The 20770-nt window shown below is 42.4% G+C and overlaps 2 protein-coding genes across 5 annotated transcripts; one reads left to right on the top strand and one right to left on the bottom strand.

The window, feature by feature from the left end:
* Positions 1–406: 406 nt before the first annotated feature.
* On the bottom strand, positions 407–3460 carry polr1h (RNA polymerase I subunit H). Of its 3 annotated transcripts, none has more exons than XM_085149659.1 (5): positions 3327–3460; positions 2653–2772; positions 1427–1527; positions 1229–1338; positions 407–1155 (listed from the first exon to the last, which is right to left on the bottom strand). In XM_085149659.1, the coding sequence occupies exons 2-5, from the start codon at positions 2768–2770 to the stop codon at positions 1131–1133; spliced, it is 354 nt and encodes a 117-aa protein (XP_085005785.1). In that variant the 5' UTR covers positions 2771–2772; positions 3327–3460; the 3' UTR covers positions 407–1130. The 3 variants fall into 3 exon arrangements, with proteins under 3 accessions (XP_085005785.1, XP_085005783.1, XP_085005782.1); XM_085149657.1 differs by lacking the exon at positions 3327–3460 and adding an exon at positions 3069–3180; XM_085149656.1 differs by lacking the exon at positions 3327–3460 and adding an exon at positions 2893–3159 and having other exon boundaries at positions 413–1155.
* On the top strand, positions 3164–20381 carry ddx39b (DEAD (Asp-Glu-Ala-Asp) box polypeptide 39B). 2 transcript variants are annotated; one of them, XM_085149642.1, is made up of 11 exons: positions 3164–3279; positions 7453–7685; positions 8953–9080; positions 9621–9713; positions 9786–9969; positions 12889–13007; positions 13551–13682; positions 15837–15946; positions 18259–18403; positions 19821–19968; positions 20083–20381. In XM_085149642.1, exons 2-11 carry the CDS (start codon positions 7463–7465, stop codon positions 20097–20099), a joined length of 1299 nt encoding a protein of 432 aa, XP_085005768.1. In that variant the 5' UTR covers positions 3164–3279; positions 7453–7462; the 3' UTR covers positions 20100–20381. The 2 variants fall into 2 exon arrangements, with proteins under 2 accessions (XP_085005768.1, XP_085005767.1); XM_085149641.1 differs by lacking the exon at positions 3164–3279 and having other exon boundaries at positions 5956–7685.
* The last annotated feature ends 389 nt before the right edge of the window (positions 20382–20770 follow it).

Here is a 20770-nt window from a genome sequence, read left to right as displayed (position 1 = left end):
AGCTCACTGATTTGATAGGAGCAATAGTGCCTAAAATGTTGCATAATGTTGCTGACAGATCTTAGACTTTGTGGTAATCTTAGACGAGTAGTTTTATGAACAAAAACCAGCAGGTCACTCAGTGTTCCCTTAGTGCTGATGTGTCAGAGATGTTGGTGTAACTGAAGTAATGTTGTTAAGTCTTTAAAGTCATATTCTTTTATTGACTGTATTTGAAGCTATTTTTACTTTTGTATGATACCTGATTTATATGAAATATGACTGAAGTAAACTAAAGCCTAAAATACTTAATCATTTGTTTAATAGTAATTTAACATTATATAATTCACATATAAAACTATGAATTGTAATTTTAAATGGTTTAAAAGCAGGTAGAATATCATATGTAGGCAAGTATATTTCTTCTTTTTTAATAAGAAGCAAAAACAAAAAGGAAAAAAAAGAAACAGAGCAGGGTTCGGTGGCTGAATCATCGTCCCCACCAAAGCCAAAACCAAATCTACACCCTTGATTGCTTCAGTGCCCTAAGTGGTCTCAGAGTTGTTACTGATGTCTTTGGTTATGGACATTATTCCTGTATCTGTTGCAACCTTCAGCCAAACAGGTCAGGTTAGCTGTGTACACGACACAGAGCAGTGTCAGCTCATAGACAGAGGTTTAATACTAGAAGCCTAAAAGGCATTAAATATGGATACATTTAGCTGGAAACACACATTTGTTTGCTTTGATCACGTAAACAATATACAAAGTTTATTTAGTGAAGAAAAAACTATACAAAATAAAGCTGATACATTTCAATATTGCTTCACCTGTTCTGATGCAGTTACATGGATTAGTGGGGGCTCCATCAGGACAAGAATATGGTGTTGCTGAAATCTTGATTGATTTTATTCACACACAACTTTCTGCTGACTACATATCAGCGCTGTGCATCCAAGCAGCCAAAGAGAAAAACAGGAATGCTGCTTTAATAAGTTTTTATTGACGTGGTCAGCTGTACAACAGTCACATAAACTTAAATGTTGTTCAATCCTAACTGTACAAACTCAAGTTTAAAATAAAGGTTAGAGTAAGCTCTGTTCAACAATAGCTGAGTAAGCAGGAGGGGGGAGATGCAAAGGACCCTCTTCTTAGGAGTCCTCCTTCTCTTGATACCTACAGTGACAAAATGAGACGATGAGCAAACAATCACAACAGCAGCAACATATGGTGACCTCATGATGATTACCTGCAGTGTATGCAGGAGAAAAAGACTGTCTGTCCTTCATCTGCAGACCTCATCTGCCTGGTATGGTAAATCATACCCTCTTTGTTGCAACGAGAGCAGCGCCTGTCAATCTACAGGAAGCAGAGAGCTTATTAGTAGCACATAGAGCTGTTGGCATCATGCAGTACACTCAGCAGGCAGCAAACAGGCAGCACTCACCACAGGACCCTTTACTTGAGAGTCCTCGTCATCCTGAGACACAGCCGCCTGCTCCACAGGGTTAAACACCACAGCAGAATAGATCTCCTGACCCGAGAACTCTGAATGAGCAGAGAAGAAATCATCTGTGCACTTATCACTCACTGATGTGTTATCAGTGCTTAAAAACAACCCCACACCATAACCCCCACCACCACCACCACCAAACTTTAGACTTGGCTCAATGCAGTCAGACAAGAACCGCTATCCTGGCTACCACCAAACCCAGACTCATCTACCGGATAGCCAGAAAAAGAGGCGTGATTCATCAATCCAGAGAACAGGTCTCCACCGCTCTAGAGTCCATGTGCTTCACACCACTGCATCCAGCACTTTGCATTGCATTGGGCGATGTGAGGCTTGGATGCAGCTGGTGGTCACGGAAACCCATCCCATGAAGCTCTTTACACACTGTTCGGATTTAATCTGAAGGCCACATGAAGTGGCATCCTATCACGTTACCATGCTGGAACCCACTGAGCTCCTGAGAGCGACCCATACTTTCACAAATGTTTGTAGAGGCGGGCTGCATGCCTGGATGCTTGATTTTGACTTTCTCACTCACTACGTGTTAACAGACCTCTCTGCATTGAATCATATCTGTTATTAATCTCTGTCTCTCTTCCACAGCATGTCTTTATCCTGTCTTCCTTCTCTCCCCCCAACCAATCACAGCAGATGGCCCCGCCCCTCCCTGAGCCTGGTTCTGCTGGAGGTTTCTTCCTGTTAAAAGGGAGTTTTTCCTTCCCACTGTCGCCAAAGTGCTGCTCATAGGGGGTCATATGATTGTTGGGTTTTTCTCTGTATCTATGAAGCGCCTTGAGGCGACTTTTGTTGTGATTTGGCGCTATATAAATAAAACTGAATTGAATTGAATTGAATTTTATTCACCTGTGACCATGGAAGTGATTGAAACACCAAATTCAGTGATTGGATGAGTGAGTGAATCCGTTTGCCACAATACTATTGAGCTTATAAAAATACAATCACTTGCTGCAAGAAACTAAAATGATCCAAAGATGGACAGCAGATCGCTCTCAGATAGCTGCTCTGCCGTTTCATTTGTACAGGCTGTATAAATATCACAGGAATATCAAGATGGAAGCGAAATGAGAAAAACAAAAAGTGAGATAGCAGCAAATTCTCTGCTGCTCATGCTCACACATAAACTCTGATATGGAATTTACCTGACACAGGGATCCTAAAGGAGCAGCCGGGGCAGCACACTACGTCCGCTATTCCTGGGAGAGGAAGAACATTCCCACACTCTGGGCAGAAGTTCGGACCCCCACCAAAACACGACATCTCTGTTTCATGCAAAGTATTATTGTTATACATTTTGATACCATTAATAACTGTAAAATAGAATCGAATAAAAAATGTATAGTGACTTATTTTGCTTTGTCGATTCATATTTTAGAGCTTACCTTCCAAAATAAGTTAAAGCGGTAATGTTGTTTTGTTGTCTAACACTCGCTAGAGCAAAACACCGCGCGTGGCACTTGAACACGTGAAGATCGATGAAATCCGCAACTGTCAACTAACGATGTGTTCAGCTTTCGTCGTCAGCTTTCAGCTTTAACAAAACACTTTGATGACTTACCGTTTAATGTCTTTACAGGGTTGGCAATCTAAACAAGACGCGGTTTATAGCAAAGACTCGCTGTTGTTACTTTCAGCCTGGCACCTGCATGGTTACACACCGTCGGGTCCTACAGCGGTTGGTTGTCCGTCGCATTTTACACGTCATTGTGACGCGCTAACAATCGCGCTTTACTTTAAACAGACGTTGACTTTTCTCTCTCGTAGTGAAGGTATGTCGATTATTAAAAGAACTGTAGGCAGTGCACGTTATCAGTACCTGCGGCAACATGACTGTCACCTCTCTGAAGTTTAATGTTGAGCCGTGAGATGTTCCAGTGACATGTGATGAGTTGTTTGTTAGCCGCTGAGCTAATGACAGCTAGCTGTTTAGAATACTTGGGATTTGCTTTTACGGTTATTGCTAAAACGGCCACTCACGTGCGCCGTGTTTACGTCAGCTGCCGTAATATCAGACCGAGTAAATAACAGACATCAGGGATGGTCCCAGTTTTATGGCGTCCGTAGTTTCATGTCGGTAATGATCTGCAGTGTGATGAAGAAATCTTAAAGACTTATCAGTATTGCTGGATTTGAACTTTCAAAAGTCAAAACATAACTGCGCGTGTGGTTATAGCTATTTAATATTCAGCGACAATAAAAATAAAAGTTCCGGAATATTCCTTCAAAATGAAACCAGGCAATTGTTTTTTAGCACAGTGGACTGATTCATGTTTTCAAACTGAGGTGGTGGACATCACTGGAGTCCTTAGAGAAATTCTAGCCTGCTGTAAAAGTTGGTGCCTCATGTTAGACACTCACCACTATTCTGGCATTTATGCAAAATAAATTAATTTTGCAGGGTGGCACAGTGGTTAGCACTGTTGCCTCACAGCAAGAAGGTCCTGAGTTCAGTTCCACCATCAGGTCTTTCTGTGTGGAGTTTGGATGTTCTCCCTGTGTTTGCGTGAGTTTTCTCTGAGTACCCCGGCTTCCTCCCACAATCCAAAGACATGCAGTTAGTGGGGTTAGGTTAACTGGAAACTCTAAATTGCCCGTGAGTGTGAATGGTTATCTGTGTCTATGTGTTAGCCCTGTGACAGACTGACGACCTGTCCAGGGTGTACCCTGCCTATTGCCCTAAGACAGCTGGGATAGGCTCCAGTGTGACAGTAACTGGTGTTAAGTATTCTGCTTTCACTCAAAACACTTTGTAACCTTTGTACACTTTGTTAGTACTGATTGAATTCTTTGTACCAACAATTCAACGAGGTGCTGAAAACATTTCCTCAGAGACTGTGGCCTATGTGGACATCATAACATCACACAGTTCCTGCAGATTTGTCAGATTTGTCACCATCTCCCAAAGGTGCTCAATTGGATTGACATCTGGTGATTGTGGAGGCCGTTTAAGTACAGTGAACTCATTGTCATGTTCAAAAAACCAGTCTCAGATTATCTGAGCTCTGTGACATGGTGTGCTATCCCCCAAAGGGGTGGACATGGTCACCAACAGTACTCAGGCAGGCTGTGGCATTTAAGCAATGCTCATTTGATACTAAGGGCCACAAACCATGCCAAGAAATTATCCTCCAGGCCATTACTACAGCAACACCACGAGGTGCTGATACAACCCAGGATGGATCCATTCTGCTGTCTCCTGTATTCCTCACTATCTGTCTGAGAGGCCTCAGTTTGTACGGCTGTGGGCCAACCTGTCTGATGTGGTGGTTAGTAATACTGGGTTACCACAGTCACCTGAATGACAGATTGGACTGAAGGCCCAACAGTGATGCTGTGTACAAGAAGGGGATGAGCAGACTCTACTTTCTAAGGAAGCTCAGATCCTTTAATGTGTGCAGCAAGATGCTGGAGATCTTCTAACATCCTGTGGTAGAGAGTGCGTCTATTCTGCTGCTGTCTGCTGAAGGGGCAGCATCACTGCCAGCAAGACTTAAACACTGATCCAAAAGGCTGGAAGCATCTTTGGTCAGAATTTGGAGGCGTTTGAGTCAGTGAGGGTCAGAGGTCACACTCATCTCCATCAAGGATAATCCATCACATCCGCTCTACTCCACAGTTTGGAGACAGCAGAGCTCCTCCCACTGATTCCCCCACCCACCATAATTCTTCTTTCTGTGAACACACCAGTCAGCTACATATTTTTGTATTGCACCTGCATGGAGCTGTTTTACTTAGATTTATAGTGTACATATTATTTATTAATGCAGTTTGTAATTCTCTCTTACACAATGTCAGTCTTACTTTAAGTGTGTGTAGAGAGAGAGAGTGCAGGTTAAGTATCGAGCATCAGTATAGTACAAGACCCTTACAGGCACCTGTGGCACTTTCATATAACTGTGTTGTTCATCTGTTGTTTATTGTAGATTGTACTATTTTTTACTCATATTTGTTATTAGCGCTGCCACAAACCATTATTTTGATAGTCGACTAATCAGATCATCATCCATTGGACGTAAAACATACAGCTTATTGCACCAGCAGCATCTGCTCTTATATAACTATCATTAGCTTACAGCTTTAAGTGTTTAAGGTCTGTGCTAACTAAAAATAAAGACAAGATGATAGTTTATTAAATTTTAATGAAATCTGCAGATTGTTTCGGTGAAGTTTAATAAACTCCTTGCTATCTAAAATATAACAGGACACCGGAGTAAATTCTCGAGCATCTCACACTTCTGATAATCAGCTGTCTGCTTGATGTTTATTCAGCTGTGTAAAAACTATAACTTTAATCTCAGCCAAACCGATTTACTCAGGAACAAATAAAATACTGAAAAAAGCCAAACAATAACATTTTTAAGTTTTCTAAGTGACTTATATATCATGTTTAACCTGAGTAGTGAAAGACGGCGGTGGGTTTGAAAACGATTAGCCAGGAGTCCGGTGTCCTCACGGCTCTAGTTAGCCTAGCCCCCGGCTAGCTATCGAGCTAGTGGCTAACAGACGTCTCCGAAAACGTCGGAGTGCTTTTGAAAATATGTGGTGTCTTGATAAACTGAGCAGATATTTGAGGTTTACACAGATACACATAAGAGTAATATTAAAACTAACTAGCTGCCGCCATTGTTGGAAACTGGAATTGGCTGAGCCGTGCTATGAATTCTGGGATAGGTTGGGCCATACGCCCGACCCATCCTTCAAATCTGGGAAAAGTAGGACGCATTTGTCGGCCGCATTTGCAGAAGTCTTTGAATTTGGAAAGCCTTCACAAATGCGGCCTCCGAAGGATGCGGCCCCTGAATTCTGGGACACAGCTTCTTCTTCTTCTTCGGGGTTTAACGGCAGCTGGCATCCTTGTACATGCAGTGCTGCCATCTTCTGTTTCAGTCCGTTATTACACTCTTAAATCCTACTACTTATTCCTGCGTCTTTTGGGATCTTACAAAGCTTCAAACGACGCGTCGACTATTAAATCAGTCGTCGATGATTTTGATAGTCGACTAATCGTGGCAGCCCTATTTGTAATCATGCTGCTGTAACACAAACATGTGGGATAAATAAAGTATGTATTTATATACACTCATGTTGTTTGTGCTAAATTCTGACCCTCCCATGCGAGCGCTGTAGCAGACTCATCAAACCAGGTAACGGTTTCCAAGCTTCTGTTATCCAGTTGTGAGGATGTTGTTGCTGTTGTGTTGTTGGCGGACAGGACTGGCACCTGGTGTGCTCTCCTGCGTCTGTAAGCCCACTTCATTTATCTTCTGTTTTGTTATGATGCATGTCTGCAAGTAGCTAAGCAGTTTAGCATCAACAAAGCACTTCATGGATATTTTCTCTTTTATTGGACAATTCTCTGTAAACCCTAAATTGATTATTGGCGCCCTGTAGCGCCAATAATCAATTTAGGGTTTACAGAGGTGTGTTCAAAGTCAGTAAAAATCAGCTTTCCCCCATTCTACTGCTCTGTTTCAACTCGAGCGGTTCATAGTAGTTATCTCTACATGGCTAAATGCCTAAAAATCAATTTATCATTTCTCAACATTGTTGACATTTTTCTGCGTATTTGTTTTCTTCTCTAATTTTTATGTATTTTTTGAGGAGGGTGGAGAATCTTTTTTATTCTCTGCATTTTTTCTCTGTTTATAGTTTGTTTAGTAAAAATAGAAAAGCTTCTTCTCTGAAACAGTGATGAGCTGCACATGTGTGTCATTCATTTATACGCTGCATTTATGGAATGATGTCCTGCGTTTTTCCTATGGACTTGGAGACCTCGGTTAAAGCCCAACCTTCTGAAGTCTAAGCTGCTGGCTCTTATTTGCACACATGCTGACTCCAATAATTAAAACTTTGGCCATGTTGAACCTTCTAGCACTGCGAAAGTTTAAAAGCTCTTTGTTCCTGAAGTTTCATACACCACATTTGTTTTTCTCGTTTCGCAGCAGGGTCAGGATGACAGAAAACGACGTAGATAACGAGCTGTTGGACTATGAGGATGATGAGGTGGAGGCCGGAGGGGTTGGAGATGTTGGAGGTGCAAGTGACATGTCGATAAGGAAGGAGGGGGTGAAGGGCTCCTATGTGTCCATTCACTCCTCTGGATTCAGAGACTTTCTACTGAAACCTGAACTGCTGAGAGCCATAGTGGATTGTGGGTTTGAACATCCGTCTGAGGGTGAGTAACTGGTGCCAGGAGGAAAATTGGGAACTGGTACAACCTGATTTTATTCACGTTTTTATCTTCTCTGTATTTGAAGCGTCTGATAAAGATTAATGCCAGTTCCTCCTTTAACAGAGCTGTGGTGTGTTGGTGTGTTGGCAACGGTAATTTTAGTCACATAACACATTTCATTACGCTCAAACTCGATGTGCTGAACACAGAAGATAAAAATCTGTGTAGGTCTATGTGGTGGGCCGTGGACTGCGGTGCTGTGCGGATGCACCTGCACGGCATCCACAGTCAAGCCCGCCATGTTTAAACATGGGGACTCAGGGGTTGGTGGGGTTGTGGTGGTTTGACAAATGTTGAATAAAAATGGCTCAAAACACAGATCTGCGGTTCTGCCGTGCTTTAATTACACCACACTGGCATCCGGTAGGTTTACAGTTGTGCCCTACTCCTTCCATTTCTGAATGATGGCGTGAACAGAGCTCCGTGGGATGTTCAAGGCTCGGGAAATCTTTTTGTAGCCTAAGCCTGCTTTAAATGTCTCAATAACTTTATCCCTGACCTGTCTGGTGTCTAAATCCAATCGAGAATCTGTGGCAAGATCTGAAAGCTGCTGTTCACAAACACTGTCCATCTAATCTGACTGAGCTGGAGCTGTTTCAAAGAAGAATGGGCAAAGATTTCAGTCTGTAGATGTGCAAAGCTGGTAGAGACAGACCCTAAAAGACTGGCAGCTGCAACTGCAGCAAAAGCTGGTTCTACAAAGTATTGACTCAGGGGGCTGAATAATTACGCACACCCCACTTTGCAGTTATTTATTTGTAAAAGATGTTGGAATCATGTATGATTTTGGTTCCACTTCTCACGTGTCACCACTTTGTGTTGGTCTTTCACGTGGAAGTCCAATAAAACTGATTCATGTTTGTGTCTGTAATGTGACAAAATGTGGGAAAGTTCAAGGGGACGAATACTTTTGTAAGCCACTGTAACCTACCTGAGGTCAGCAGGCAGCTTGCTCCAAAGAACAGGACCACAGATGCTGAAAGCAGCCGTAGACATAAGTCTGGGAACAGTTCAGAGATGTGCAAAGAGCTGAGAGCTCTGACTCTGTGAAAGTATACTGGAGGGCAAACCACAGAGAGCTTTGTGAAATAATAATTTTAAAGGTAACTTTGCATTGAACTGGGAGTGAAAGAAACGGCTTGAGTACTGGTTTCTGGTTGCTGCTTCCTGAATGAGCTGAAATTCTCCTGCTCATGTGTTCTCCTTCCAGTTCAGCATGAATGCATCCCTCAGGCAATCCTGGGCATGGATGTGCTCTGTCAGGCCAAGTCTGGGATGGGGAAGACAGCCGTGTTTGTTCTTGCCACCCTACAGCAGCTCGACCCCATCACCGGCCAGGTGAGGTGTAGCAGCCAGGACAGAGCTAAAAGTTTTATTATATTGTAACAACTGTCATTTAATTGCTGCATTTATTTTCATTTTAGATTCTACTTACAGCTGATTTTTAGCTAATGAGCACATTTGCTCTGTACTTGTGGAGCCTTCATATCCAGATAAACAGGCTCATAAACAAATCTGAAAGCAAACTCGAGATATTGTGTTGTGTCTTTTGTGTAAAATGCCGACTTTTAGAGTCAGTTGACTCCATGATGTTGTGATTAGGGCTTTTCACAACCCCTGACTGGCCAACTGCTAACATCCAGATGAGAGAAAAATGTTTGAGTCACTCTTAATTACTACCATCCGCAGAACGCTCGGTAAAGAGTTTTGGGCTGTTTGAGTTTGAACGAAAGACTTGCAGTAGTGTGCAGGGAAAAAAGCACAGTTACATTCAGATTTACAGATGCATCGTGTTGTCAAGCACCATAGTGCAGTAAATACATCCCATAGTGAATTAAGTTGGTACTATATCTTAATCTTTGCCATTGTTATGTGCAGGTCTCTGTCCTGGTGATGTGCCATACCAGAGAGCTGGCGTTTCAGATCAGCAAGGAATATGAGAGATTTTCAAAGTACATGCCCACTGTTAAGGTAAAGCAGCTTGAACTCATGCATCGGTTTCTCCCAGCTCAAACAGTATGATGTACGCTTGTTTTCCTGCAGGTGGCAGTGTTCTTTGGAGGGCTGTCTATAAAGAAGGATGAAGAGGAGCTGAAGAAAAACTCTCCTCATATTGTGGTGGGAACACCAGGCAGAATCCTGGCACTGACGCGCAGCAAGACGCTCAATTTGCGTCACATCAAACATTTCATCCTGGATGAGTGTGACAAGATGCTCGAGCAGCTTGGTAAGTGGCACAACCCACTTTTTAAAGAGAAGTCAGATCCAAATATGTGCCAGTGTCTAAAACCAAGAAACAAAGAAGAGGATGAGATAACATTCAAACCAACATCTGCAAACAAATGCAGCATGACTTTGTTGCTTTTATTTTGATGACAACTGCTACTTTTATTGTCGTAACCCTGCTAGGCGGGCGGCCTGGACACGCAAATTTGTGAAGTGATAACTCAAGGACATAGCGACAAACCCAACAATCAAATGACCTCCTATGAGCAGCACTTTGGCGACAGTGGGAAGGAAAAACTCACTTTTAACAGGAAGAAACCTCCAGCAGAACCAGGCTCAGGGAGGGGCGGGGCCATCTGCTGTGATTGGTTGGGGTGAGAGAAGGAAGACAGGATAAAGACATGCTGTGGAAGAGAGACAGAGATTAATAACAGATATGATTCAATGCAGAGAGGTCTGTTAATACATAGTGAGTGAAGAAGAAACACCCAATGCATCATGGGAATCCCCCAGCTGACTACGTCTATTGCAGCGTAACTAAGGGAGGATTCAGGGTCACCTGGTCCAGCCCTAACTAGAGCAGGGCGATATGGAAGAAAATATTTATCACGATATATATTTGAAAATTTGTGATAACGATATAACTGACGTTATAGTTAATGCGAGACAAAATACAACTCCACAACTTTACTAGTGCAAAAAGAACATCCATTTATTTTCACTTAAACAAGCAGCTGTTTTTTTATGTGCATTAAAGCTACATAAAAATTTAACAGTGCAAATGCAAATTCCTTGCTGAATGTTTAACCAAAAGGCATTTCCAGTAGAAATGTGCTGACATATCCTGAGCATAACCATGTATAATATCCACTGAAGTTAAAATAAAGGAGCTTTGCTACATTAAACTGCAGTGTGCCAAATAAACAAGTCTAATATGTATTTTTCAGACCATAAGGTGCACGAGATTATAAGACACATTAAGTGAAACAAAGCAGTCAGATAAATCAAACTTTATTCAACTCATTCTTCTTGCTTCCTCCACTTCTGTACCATTGATTCATTAATGCTGAATCCTCTGCAGCTGCTCTGTTCCCATGTTGTTGCAGTACTAACCTCGTATTGTGGATGGATTATCTCAGTTGTTCTCCTGACTGAAGTTTGGTCCTTTACAGCATCCTACCATGTGATTGCATTTGTCTCTAACCATCAGGAACCCTCACGTTAACTTTTATCGAGTGGAAAAAAGTTAGCGTTCATCCTGCAGCTTCACTGTGCTTGTTATGCTAACATAGCTGTGTCGCTAGCAATCACGTAGCACATCATTATCTACCAGCTAGCCCAACTTCAGTAACCCTACAAACGTCTCTGCTGTTTAGTTTTCTGTCTTCATTTATGTTGGAAGTGACAGCAGAGCTGTACGTTTGAATTTTTTCAGTCAGAAATTGCTATATCATGCTTAGGTAACTAGCGAGCTAACTTCCGCTAGCTTCCTGCTAACTTCTAACTCTGTTAAATGTAATAAATTCTGTTTTCATGGAGGCCTGGATGTTAAACTTAATTGTTACACCTGGAAAAGCAGCAACGCTGATCATTTTATTAAAGATGAAAGAATTTAGACAGTTTTTAACTCTCAGTGATACCGCAGTGTTCGTTTGACTTTGGGACCTGAAACGGATGGAGTTTAGGACCCAGATTACTCCCAGATTTACGAGCACCTTAGACCGACAAATACGGTAATAACGACGACCCGCTTGCATGTTCTACAAAAAAATGTGCTTTGTTGTGTATCTGATGGACGAACACCAAACCAGTTCCACATCACTGAAGTTTCAGCATTTTTACAAACCAGTTCTGGTTCATCCATTTCACTCGACAATCGGCCATGTGCGCATGAAAACAAAGACACTGCGCATGTGCGTTTTACCCATATTCTGTCCCAATATTTTATTTTCTTATCGTTGCCTAACATTGTACCGGTATTACCATGAACGGTATAATATGGCTCAGCCATAGCCCTAACTATATGCTTTAGCAAAAAGGAAAGTTTGAAGCCTAATCTTGAAAGTAGAGATAGTGTCTGTCTCCTGAATCCAAACTGGAAGCTGGTTCCACAGAAGAGGGGCCTGAAAACTGAAGGCTCTCCCTCCCATTCTACTTTTAAATACTCTAGGAACAACAAGTAGGCCTGCAGAGCGAGAGCGAAGTGCTCTGATAGGGTGATATGGTACTACAAGGTCATTAAGATAAGATGGGGCCTGATTATTTAAGACCTTGTATGTGAGGAGCAGGATTTTGAATTCTGGATTTAACAGGAACCCAAAACAGGAGAAATCTGCTCTCTCTTTCTAGTCCCTGTCAGGACTCTAAGAATTAATTGTTTCAAATGTGATGTCATAGATTTCTTGGTGTTTTTGACAAGTGAAGCAAAAATGTTTTCTTTTGAAGGGCCGTGCGCTGCACTCACTGCTTGTCATTTCCAAACGTGTCTCTCTGACGAGTTTGTGTCATATTATGTTCAAATGTTGATAAAAACATGTGTCGCTGGTTCATAAAGAAGAAAACGTTGTTTATCCCAGCTGGTGAAGAGTGTGTCGCTTCCACAACACCGCTTCTCTCTGAGGTCTGCAGAACCTGCAGCAAACAGTTCACCAAACTCTGATACAGAATGTTCTCCTTCATCATGTGGTTGAACTCAGCGCAGCACTACTCTTCGTTTCTGTTCCTCGCACAAAAATACGTCACAAGTGTGCATGTGCTGTGCTGTGCTCGGTGCAGCGGGAAATCATTATTGTGTGGCACAAACAATAGACACAAATGGGTTTCAGAGTGCAGGCGTGCATATGTGAAAGGGCCTTCAGTCATCATTAATCTGTCACTGCATCGAGATGAGTTTACACTGTAAATAATGTCTCTTCCTTAGACATGCGCAGAGATGTCCAAGAGATTTTCCGTATGACTCCCCACGAGAAGCATGTCATGATGTTCAGCGCCACCCTGAGTAAAGAGATCCGTCCAGTCTGCAGAAAGTTCATGCAAGATGTAAATACGCCTCTTCACTTTCATCTGCCATGCCTCTTCCCGTTCCCTCCACACCTCCACCTCTCCTCCGCCTGCTGGAACAGTGGGTAACAAAGTCGATGTTCAGCCTCCATAAATCCAAGTCACAAGAAAGAAGTGTGTGTGTGTGTGTGTGTGTGTTTACTTGTCTTTCTGGGGACCAAAAAGTGGAGCTTTACTATACTTGTGGGGACTAACAGCTCTTATAGGGACAAAGTTCCCGTCCCCACAAATTAGAAGGGATTGTTGAGGCTCAAAATCTTGTTTTAGTGCGAGGTCATGGTTAGGTCACAGTTCGGTCATGGTTCGGTTTAGGCTGAGGGTCAGGCATTCATCTTTGATGGTTTGGGTAAGGGGCTAGGAAAGCATTATGTCAATAAGATGTCCCCACAGAGATATGAAAACACACCTGTGTGTGTGTGTTTCCTCACTGCTTCCTTTTCACTTCCACTGTCTTATGTTTGCTGTTCTCTTTGTGTGCTCTTCCCTGAATCTTGCCTCCCTTTCAAACTCCGGCCGGACCAGCCGATGGAAATCTTTGTAGATGACGAAACCAAGCTGACTCTGCATGGGCTGCAGCAGTACTACGTCAAGCTGAAGGATAACGAGAAAAACAGAAAGCTCTTCGATCTCCTGGACGCACTAGAGTTCAATCAGGTACCCACACCACACCTTCCCCACAGCCTAACCCCCCCGTGGACATTTTTGTTTTGTCTGTTTGCTTTTCTGTTGATGGGGATTAGATCGCTGCGTTTTATGTTCATGTCTTACAAGCATGTTACTGTGGGTCCTGCTAGAGAAGCAAAATAAGTGTTATTTATACTACTTGTGTGCAACCCCTCAGCTCATCAACTTCCTGAAACCAGGCTCTATTCTTCTTCTGATTGGCTACACCTCTCAGAAAGAAGGGTTAGGCTGTGTGCCAGAGGACATCTCCTCACATTCACAGTTAAAGAAATACTTAATAAGATATGTACAGTATGTGTGCACAGACAGAAAAGTATAATGGTCCTCTTCAAGGCCTTACTGTGCTTCAGTGTGAGGGAGCGAGGGAAACAATATACTTTATCATGTGAGTATGTGAGGGTCCACCAGAGTGAGGGGTGCGCCCACCCAGTATTTATGTCAGATATCAGCCAACAGTTCAGTGGATTCTGTCTTTACCGTGTCAGCAGCAGAGTTAACAGAACGTGGAGGAAACTAACAGGAAAGCAGCGTCATAACTACTAACTAACTAACTAACTAACTAACTAACTAACTAACTAACTAACTAACTAACAACGAGCTTGTCACTGAAACGAGTCGAGCGCTAGTGAGTGTCAAAAAGCATGGCTGACGGTGCTGTCCTGCTTCTCTGTCTCTTTTGTCCTGGTGTTACTCTACATGAAAACTTTTGATTCTACTTAGAGTAAAGTAATAAATAGCTGTTAATGATCGATTGTCTCCCAGTGCAGACGAGGGGCGCACACAGTGAAACAGACGCACACAGTGAAACAGACGCACACAGTGAAACAGACGCACACAGTGAAACAGACACACACAGTGAAACAGACGCACACAGTGAAACAGACGCACACAGTGAAACAGACACACACAGTGAAACAGACGCACACAGTGAAACAGACACACACAGGAAGCCGACAGGACTTAATGTCCACTGTAGCTGAGTGATTGTGGGAATTCCCTTAGAAATGCACAAGTGCAGATTCATATAGATGGTGTGGAAATTGAAAGCGTACTTGAACATAAGTTTCTTGGTGTGATTATAGATGATAAATTAAACTGGAAGTCTCATATAAATCATATACATAACAAAATTTCAAGAAGTGTTTCAATCCTGAGTAAAGTAAAACACATCACTCCACATTCTCTATTGTTCCCTGATTGCACCGTATTTGAATTACTGTGCAGAGGTGTGGGGCAATACTTTTAAATGTTCGCTATCATCAATCTTTATATTACAAAAAAGGGCCATAAGGATAATCCATAAAACTGGTTACAGAGATCATACAAATCCACTATTCTTAAAATCAAAAACTCTAACATTCACAGATCTGGTTCATTTTCTCACTGCACACATTATATATAAAGCAATAAATAACCTGCTTACTGACAATATTCTAAAAATGTTTTCTAAAAGGGAACAGGGATACAATCTGAGGGGGGAATTAAATTTAAAACATCTTCGTATCCATACAACATTAAAAGTTTTTGCATCTCTGTGTGTGGAGTGAAACTGTGGAACAGACTAAGTAAAGATATAAAGCCGAGCATGGCGCAGTTTAAAAAGCGGTTTAAGGAGATGGTTTTTACAGGGTACAGGGAGGAGGTAGAGATTTGATAGGGTGTTCTTGTCTAATATTTTCATGTGTGTGCGGGTGCACGGGTATGTTGGTGTGGGTATATATATATCTGTAGGTTGTGTATCCTTTGAGGTGTTAATGGGGTTATTGAAAATGTGTATATGTGCGTATGTGTATATACGTATGTATGGATAGATAGAAACATATATGTGTATATAAAAAAAAAAAATAATAATAATAATAATAAAAAAAAATACACATGACATATAATGTAATTGCAAGGAGGTATTTCTGTAGTCTATTGATTACTAGATAGTGGAAAAGGGGTGGGATTAAATAAGCTCATGCTTCTTCCTTTTTGAACATGAAAGTTATTTGTAGTTGTGGTTGCTCGTTTTCTTTTTGTTTTGCTTTGTTTATTTGTCTCTTTTAATTCTATGTTGTTGTACTTTTTTAACATGTTCAAAATAAAGATTCAATCAATCAATCGTGTCGCTGTGCTGCTCAGGTGGTGATCTTTGTGAAGTCCGTCCAGCGTTGTGTAGCTCTGGCTCAGCTGCTTGTGGAGCAGAACTTTCCAGCGATTGCCATCCATCGAGGGATGCCTCAGGAGGAACGGTAACGGAGAGCGGTGACGCCATGAATGTTTGTTACTCTTTTATTACTGCAGATAACACTGAACTGCCATGTTTTCATCAGGATAACAAGCTCAGCGTGACCCTTTAGGAAACGTAATCACTTTCAGCTGACAGTGAACTTCATGCAGCTGCAGTCTCTCTGTTTTATTTATATAGCACCAAATCACAACAACAGTTGGTACTTTATTTTGTAAAGTAAGGACCCCACATCTTTATTTCTACTATATAATAATATTATGAAGAAGGAAGCAGGAGGCTTTTATTTTTTACACTCTGACTTTTATTTTGTTAAATTAATGCGTTGTGATGATTATACCATCGCAAACATAACTTTAACTGGTAAGTGAGGTCATTCTTTATATTAGGTAAAGCATTAGTTCTTATAGTCTTGTGTGCTCCAAGATGCAGTGCTGTGCAAAAGTCTTGAGCCAACCATTGTTAAGGCAATGGTGCTGTCATATATTGAAACGTGCAAACATACCGTAAAAGGAAATACGGTACATTAAACCACAGTCGGATCTCTCTGAGACAGCTTCCTTCAGGAATACTCAGGAGCTTCTCCAGGCTTCTCCAGGCTTCTCCAGGCTTCCCAAAGGACAGTCAAAGGTTTGGGGAGGCCATGACTGTCCTGTGTGTGTTTTTATATCCAGGTATGTTTTAGTGCATTGGCAGTGTGTAAGCACTTACATGGACACAGCGTAGAAGAAAATGCTTGTGTGAATGAGGCACGTTGTGTAAAGCGCTCAGAGTAGAAAGGCGCTCTATAAGAACCATTTACCATCAGGATTTAGCTCCATTATAAAATAACTCAACTGTAAATATCCAGAATATTACAGAGATTAAATATATATAACTGACATTTTACTGTGAAACTTTATTTTCACTGTAGAGGATGGAGAGAGACTTCCTGTGTCCTTTAGTGGTGCATTATGGGTAGTCTTAGTCTCTCAGTGACTGACCAGCTCATCATGAGTGGGTGGGAGGTCCAGCATTGTCCTGACCTTGGACAGCATCCGCCTCTCAGACACCACCTTATTAAAGTCTAGCTCCATCCCCACAACATCACTCTCCTTTGTTTTACCGATGGCTGTAGGCACTCCCTGTTGGACCTCCTGGTCCTTTCCATACATATTGATGACCACAAATATTAGCATAGTGTGCATTGGGTCCTTCACAAGAATTTGAGGAAACTGTACGAGTGACAGGATGTCTGTTGGCATCTGAAACCCTCAACCTGCTGTCCCAGCATGCAACAGCACAGAGGATGGCGCTGGCCACAGCAGACTCAAACACCTGTGTGTTGTCCGACAGATGTTGAAAGACCTCAGACACGACTCTGGCCCTTCCTGTAGAGTGCAGTGGTGTTTCTAACCCACTACAGTTTATTATCAGGTGTACTCTGAGGCATTTATAGTCCTGCACATCGACCCCTGGATTGAAACAGGGGTCACAGGTCCCGGTCCTCCTCAATCCGTTGGTCTTTGCTACGCTGAGTTGCAGATGATTCTGCTCGACTACAGCCCAATACTCATCACCCTCACTGATGCATCCAACCACTGCAGGATCATCTGAAAACAAAAGGTCTGTGGAGTAGATGGTGAAGAGGAAAGGGGAGAGGACAGTCCCTTGTGGTGCCCGTGTTGACGATCACCCTGTCAGACACAATGTTGACCACATGTTGTGGTCCTGCTGTCAGATAATCAACAAGTCCACAAAGCGAGCTCCACATAAATAAGCAGCTTTGATGTGGAAGAACTTGACTGAGTTCTTCGCTCTGCCTGACAGAACACATGACTCAGCTCCTCCTCTCTCTGCGTCTTCCTCTCTCTACACTCATGTTGCTACTTAAATAGGGAAAGACAAGGTGGAACAATGAGGAACAGCTGTGGCCTTCAGCCTCCTCTAAGCACTGCTCCACCCCTCCCCTGCAGCTGGGCCAGAAACCCTGTCACAAACACCTATGGGATAAATTAAAGTGGAGACTACGAGCCAGCCCTTCTCATCCAGCATCATGTCTGACTGATGTCGGTGACCAAAACTCCCATAAATACACTCAAAAAAAGCCGATGTCCAAGAAACACTTTGAAAGTCTTTCAGGAAGCTGGAGAGCTGTCACTCAAGACCACTTCAAAACTTCCAAGCTCTGTGTCATTGGAAGAAAGAAATGTAAAGACATGAGTGGGGACATTTGCACAGTACTGTGGGGATGTTGATCAGCAGCCCAATGCACACATAATGAAACCTTCAATGTGAGGATATGTGACACACAGCTTCACTTATTGTCCTCTGTAGTTTGTCTCGCTACCAGCAGTTCAAGGACTTCCAGAGGCGGATCCTGGTGGCCACCAACCTGTTTGGACGAGGGATGGACATCGAGAGAGTCAATATTGCCTTCAACTATGACATGCCAGAAGACTCTGACACTTACCTTCACAGGGTGAGACTATCCATGTGTTGTTCACCCGACAGGCTAACAGAGTGATAGAAATATATGTGAAAGCTGCACAAGGTCATATTTGTGACTTGATGATGTAGAAACACATATTTAAGGAGATACTGAGGAATCTGAGCTCTTTATTAGATAGACACAGGTGTGAGGCATTTATTAATGTTATAATCAGCTGAGCAGGTAGCAGCTTATTCCAAGAGGAGGGTCTCTGTCCTGCACCCAGGCTGGAAGGAAGACTTCATAGGACAAACACGGGTAGAAAAGGCAGATCAAATACTCTGGGACAGCATTTATTCACTAACATTAATATACCAGAATGATGAGAACACGGAGAGGGCTTCTATCAAAGACATACTGTATCGTCTCATACTTATCCTGTGATTAGTTTGCCCTACTGTGCTGCAATCAACCTCTCTTGACATGTCTAGATGAAATTAAAGCTTGGTTGGCTCTAAACTTTTTAAATTTTAATGAAAAGAAAACAGAGTTGTTGGTGTTTGGACCCAGTGGTCCCTGTGAGTCCTCCTCTGGTGTTTTAGGATCCCTGGAAGTTTATTTTAAACCTGTTGTTACTGACCTTGGTTTTAAGTTGGACAGTGATTTTAAATTGGACAACCAAATCAGAGCAGTGGTGAAGTCCAGTTTTTATCATTTAAGGCGACTGGCAAGAGTAAAATCTTTTCTTTCGAGGCAGCATCTTGAAACAGTGATCCATGCTTTTATTTCTTCCTGCCTGGACTACTGTAACTCACTTTATGTGGGGGTCAGTCAGTCGTTGCTCTCACGTCTGCAGCTGGTTCAAAATGCGGCTGCACGACTCCTAACAGGAACTTGTAAAAGAGAGCATATAACCCCCGTGCTCGCCTCTCTGCACTGGCTGCCTGTGTCTTTTAGAGTTAATTTTAAACTTCTTATGTTTGTTTTTAAATGCCTTCATAGTCTTGCCCCGCCTTACCTCTCTGAGCTTCTTCATCCCCACATACCCTGTCGGTCTCTCAGGTCAGCTGACCAGCTGCTCCTGGAGAGATCCAGGAGGAAGCTCAGAGGGGGCGGGGCCTTCTCTATTGTGGCTCCAAAATTATGGAATAATTTGCCCGTGCACGTTAGAGAGGCCCCTTCACTGTCCACTTTTAAATCACGTCTTAAAACCCACTTTTATTCCTTGGCTTTTAACCTCTTAGTTTCTCTTGTAATTGAAGTAGTTATTTAATGATTTCACTCTTCTTTTATTTGGTTTTTACTTATATCTCATGTAATTTTATTTTACAGTTCCAATGTACAGCACTTTGTGTCAGCTGTGGTTGTTTTTAAAGTGCTTTATAAATAAAGATGATGATGATGACCTGTACATGTAGTCTGATCCTGACTGAGTAATGTGGTCCGCTGCTCTGGTGTCCTGGTGTAGGTTGCTCGAGCAGGCAGGTTTGGAACGAAAGGCCTGGCCATCACATTTGTGTCTGATGAAGGTGACGCCCGCACGCTCAACGACGTCCAGGACCGCTTCGAGGTGAACATCGGCGAGCTGCCGGAAGAGATAGACATCTCCTCGTACAGTAAGTCTTCTTTTGTTTCTTTGATTATTGTGAGGTTCATCCAAACTAACAACACTGTGTGTGTGTGTGTGTGTGTGTGTGTGTGTGTGTGTGTGTGTGTGTGTGCTCCTGCAGTTGAACCAGCACGATAAACGAGCCGGACGCTGGACTTCGATTCACTCTGCAGATTTACTCTGATGGAAGATAAAACCTGGCATGTCCAACAGCAGATATTTACCCAAGCCTGTGCTTATTGAAAGCAGGGGCACAGCTCCCTCTGCAGGAAAGATTCAGAATAGACTTTGTATGATATTATTTAAGTTTCTAATGTCGGTATTTGTTAATATATAATTCAAGTTATCTGGTTTTCTAGGTGTGAAGTACCAGAGGTAGTTTAGTACTGACAGTAGAAGGCACTGTTTACTGCTGTGGATTAATAAAGTTTGCCTGGTAAGGTCTCCTTTATTCTTCATCGTCTCCTTTTTTAAATCCACACTCGTGCTGTTGGGATACACAATGTGTTTGTTATCGTCTGACACTCAGACCTGTCAGGATGGCTTTAAACCCTCTACATACCATTAACGGTGCTTTCACCAATATTCACGGAGTAAATGGAGCCCCATAATATCATGCATGCTGCTGACAGGAAGTTTGATTCCTTCTCTAGAGCACACACCCATCCATCATTTCCAAAAGGAATCTCTTATGTTTAATATCATTGAGTTAAAATGAGATTCGTGAGTCATTGTGATTTTACTTTCAACATTTTAGTTGTTGTGTATTTGTTTTTCAATCCAAGCCTTGTTAAATGGTAAATGTCCTG

Source organism: Neolamprologus multifasciatus, chromosome 22, assembly GCF_963576455.1.
Source record: "Neolamprologus multifasciatus chromosome 22, fNeoMul1.2, whole genome shotgun sequence".
In the NCBI taxonomy this organism is placed as follows: domain Eukaryota; kingdom Metazoa; phylum Chordata; class Actinopteri; order Cichliformes; family Cichlidae; genus Neolamprologus; species Neolamprologus multifasciatus.
The sequence above is the reverse complement of the archived record's forward strand: the minus strand, read 5'-3'. Positions and strand labels throughout refer to the sequence as shown.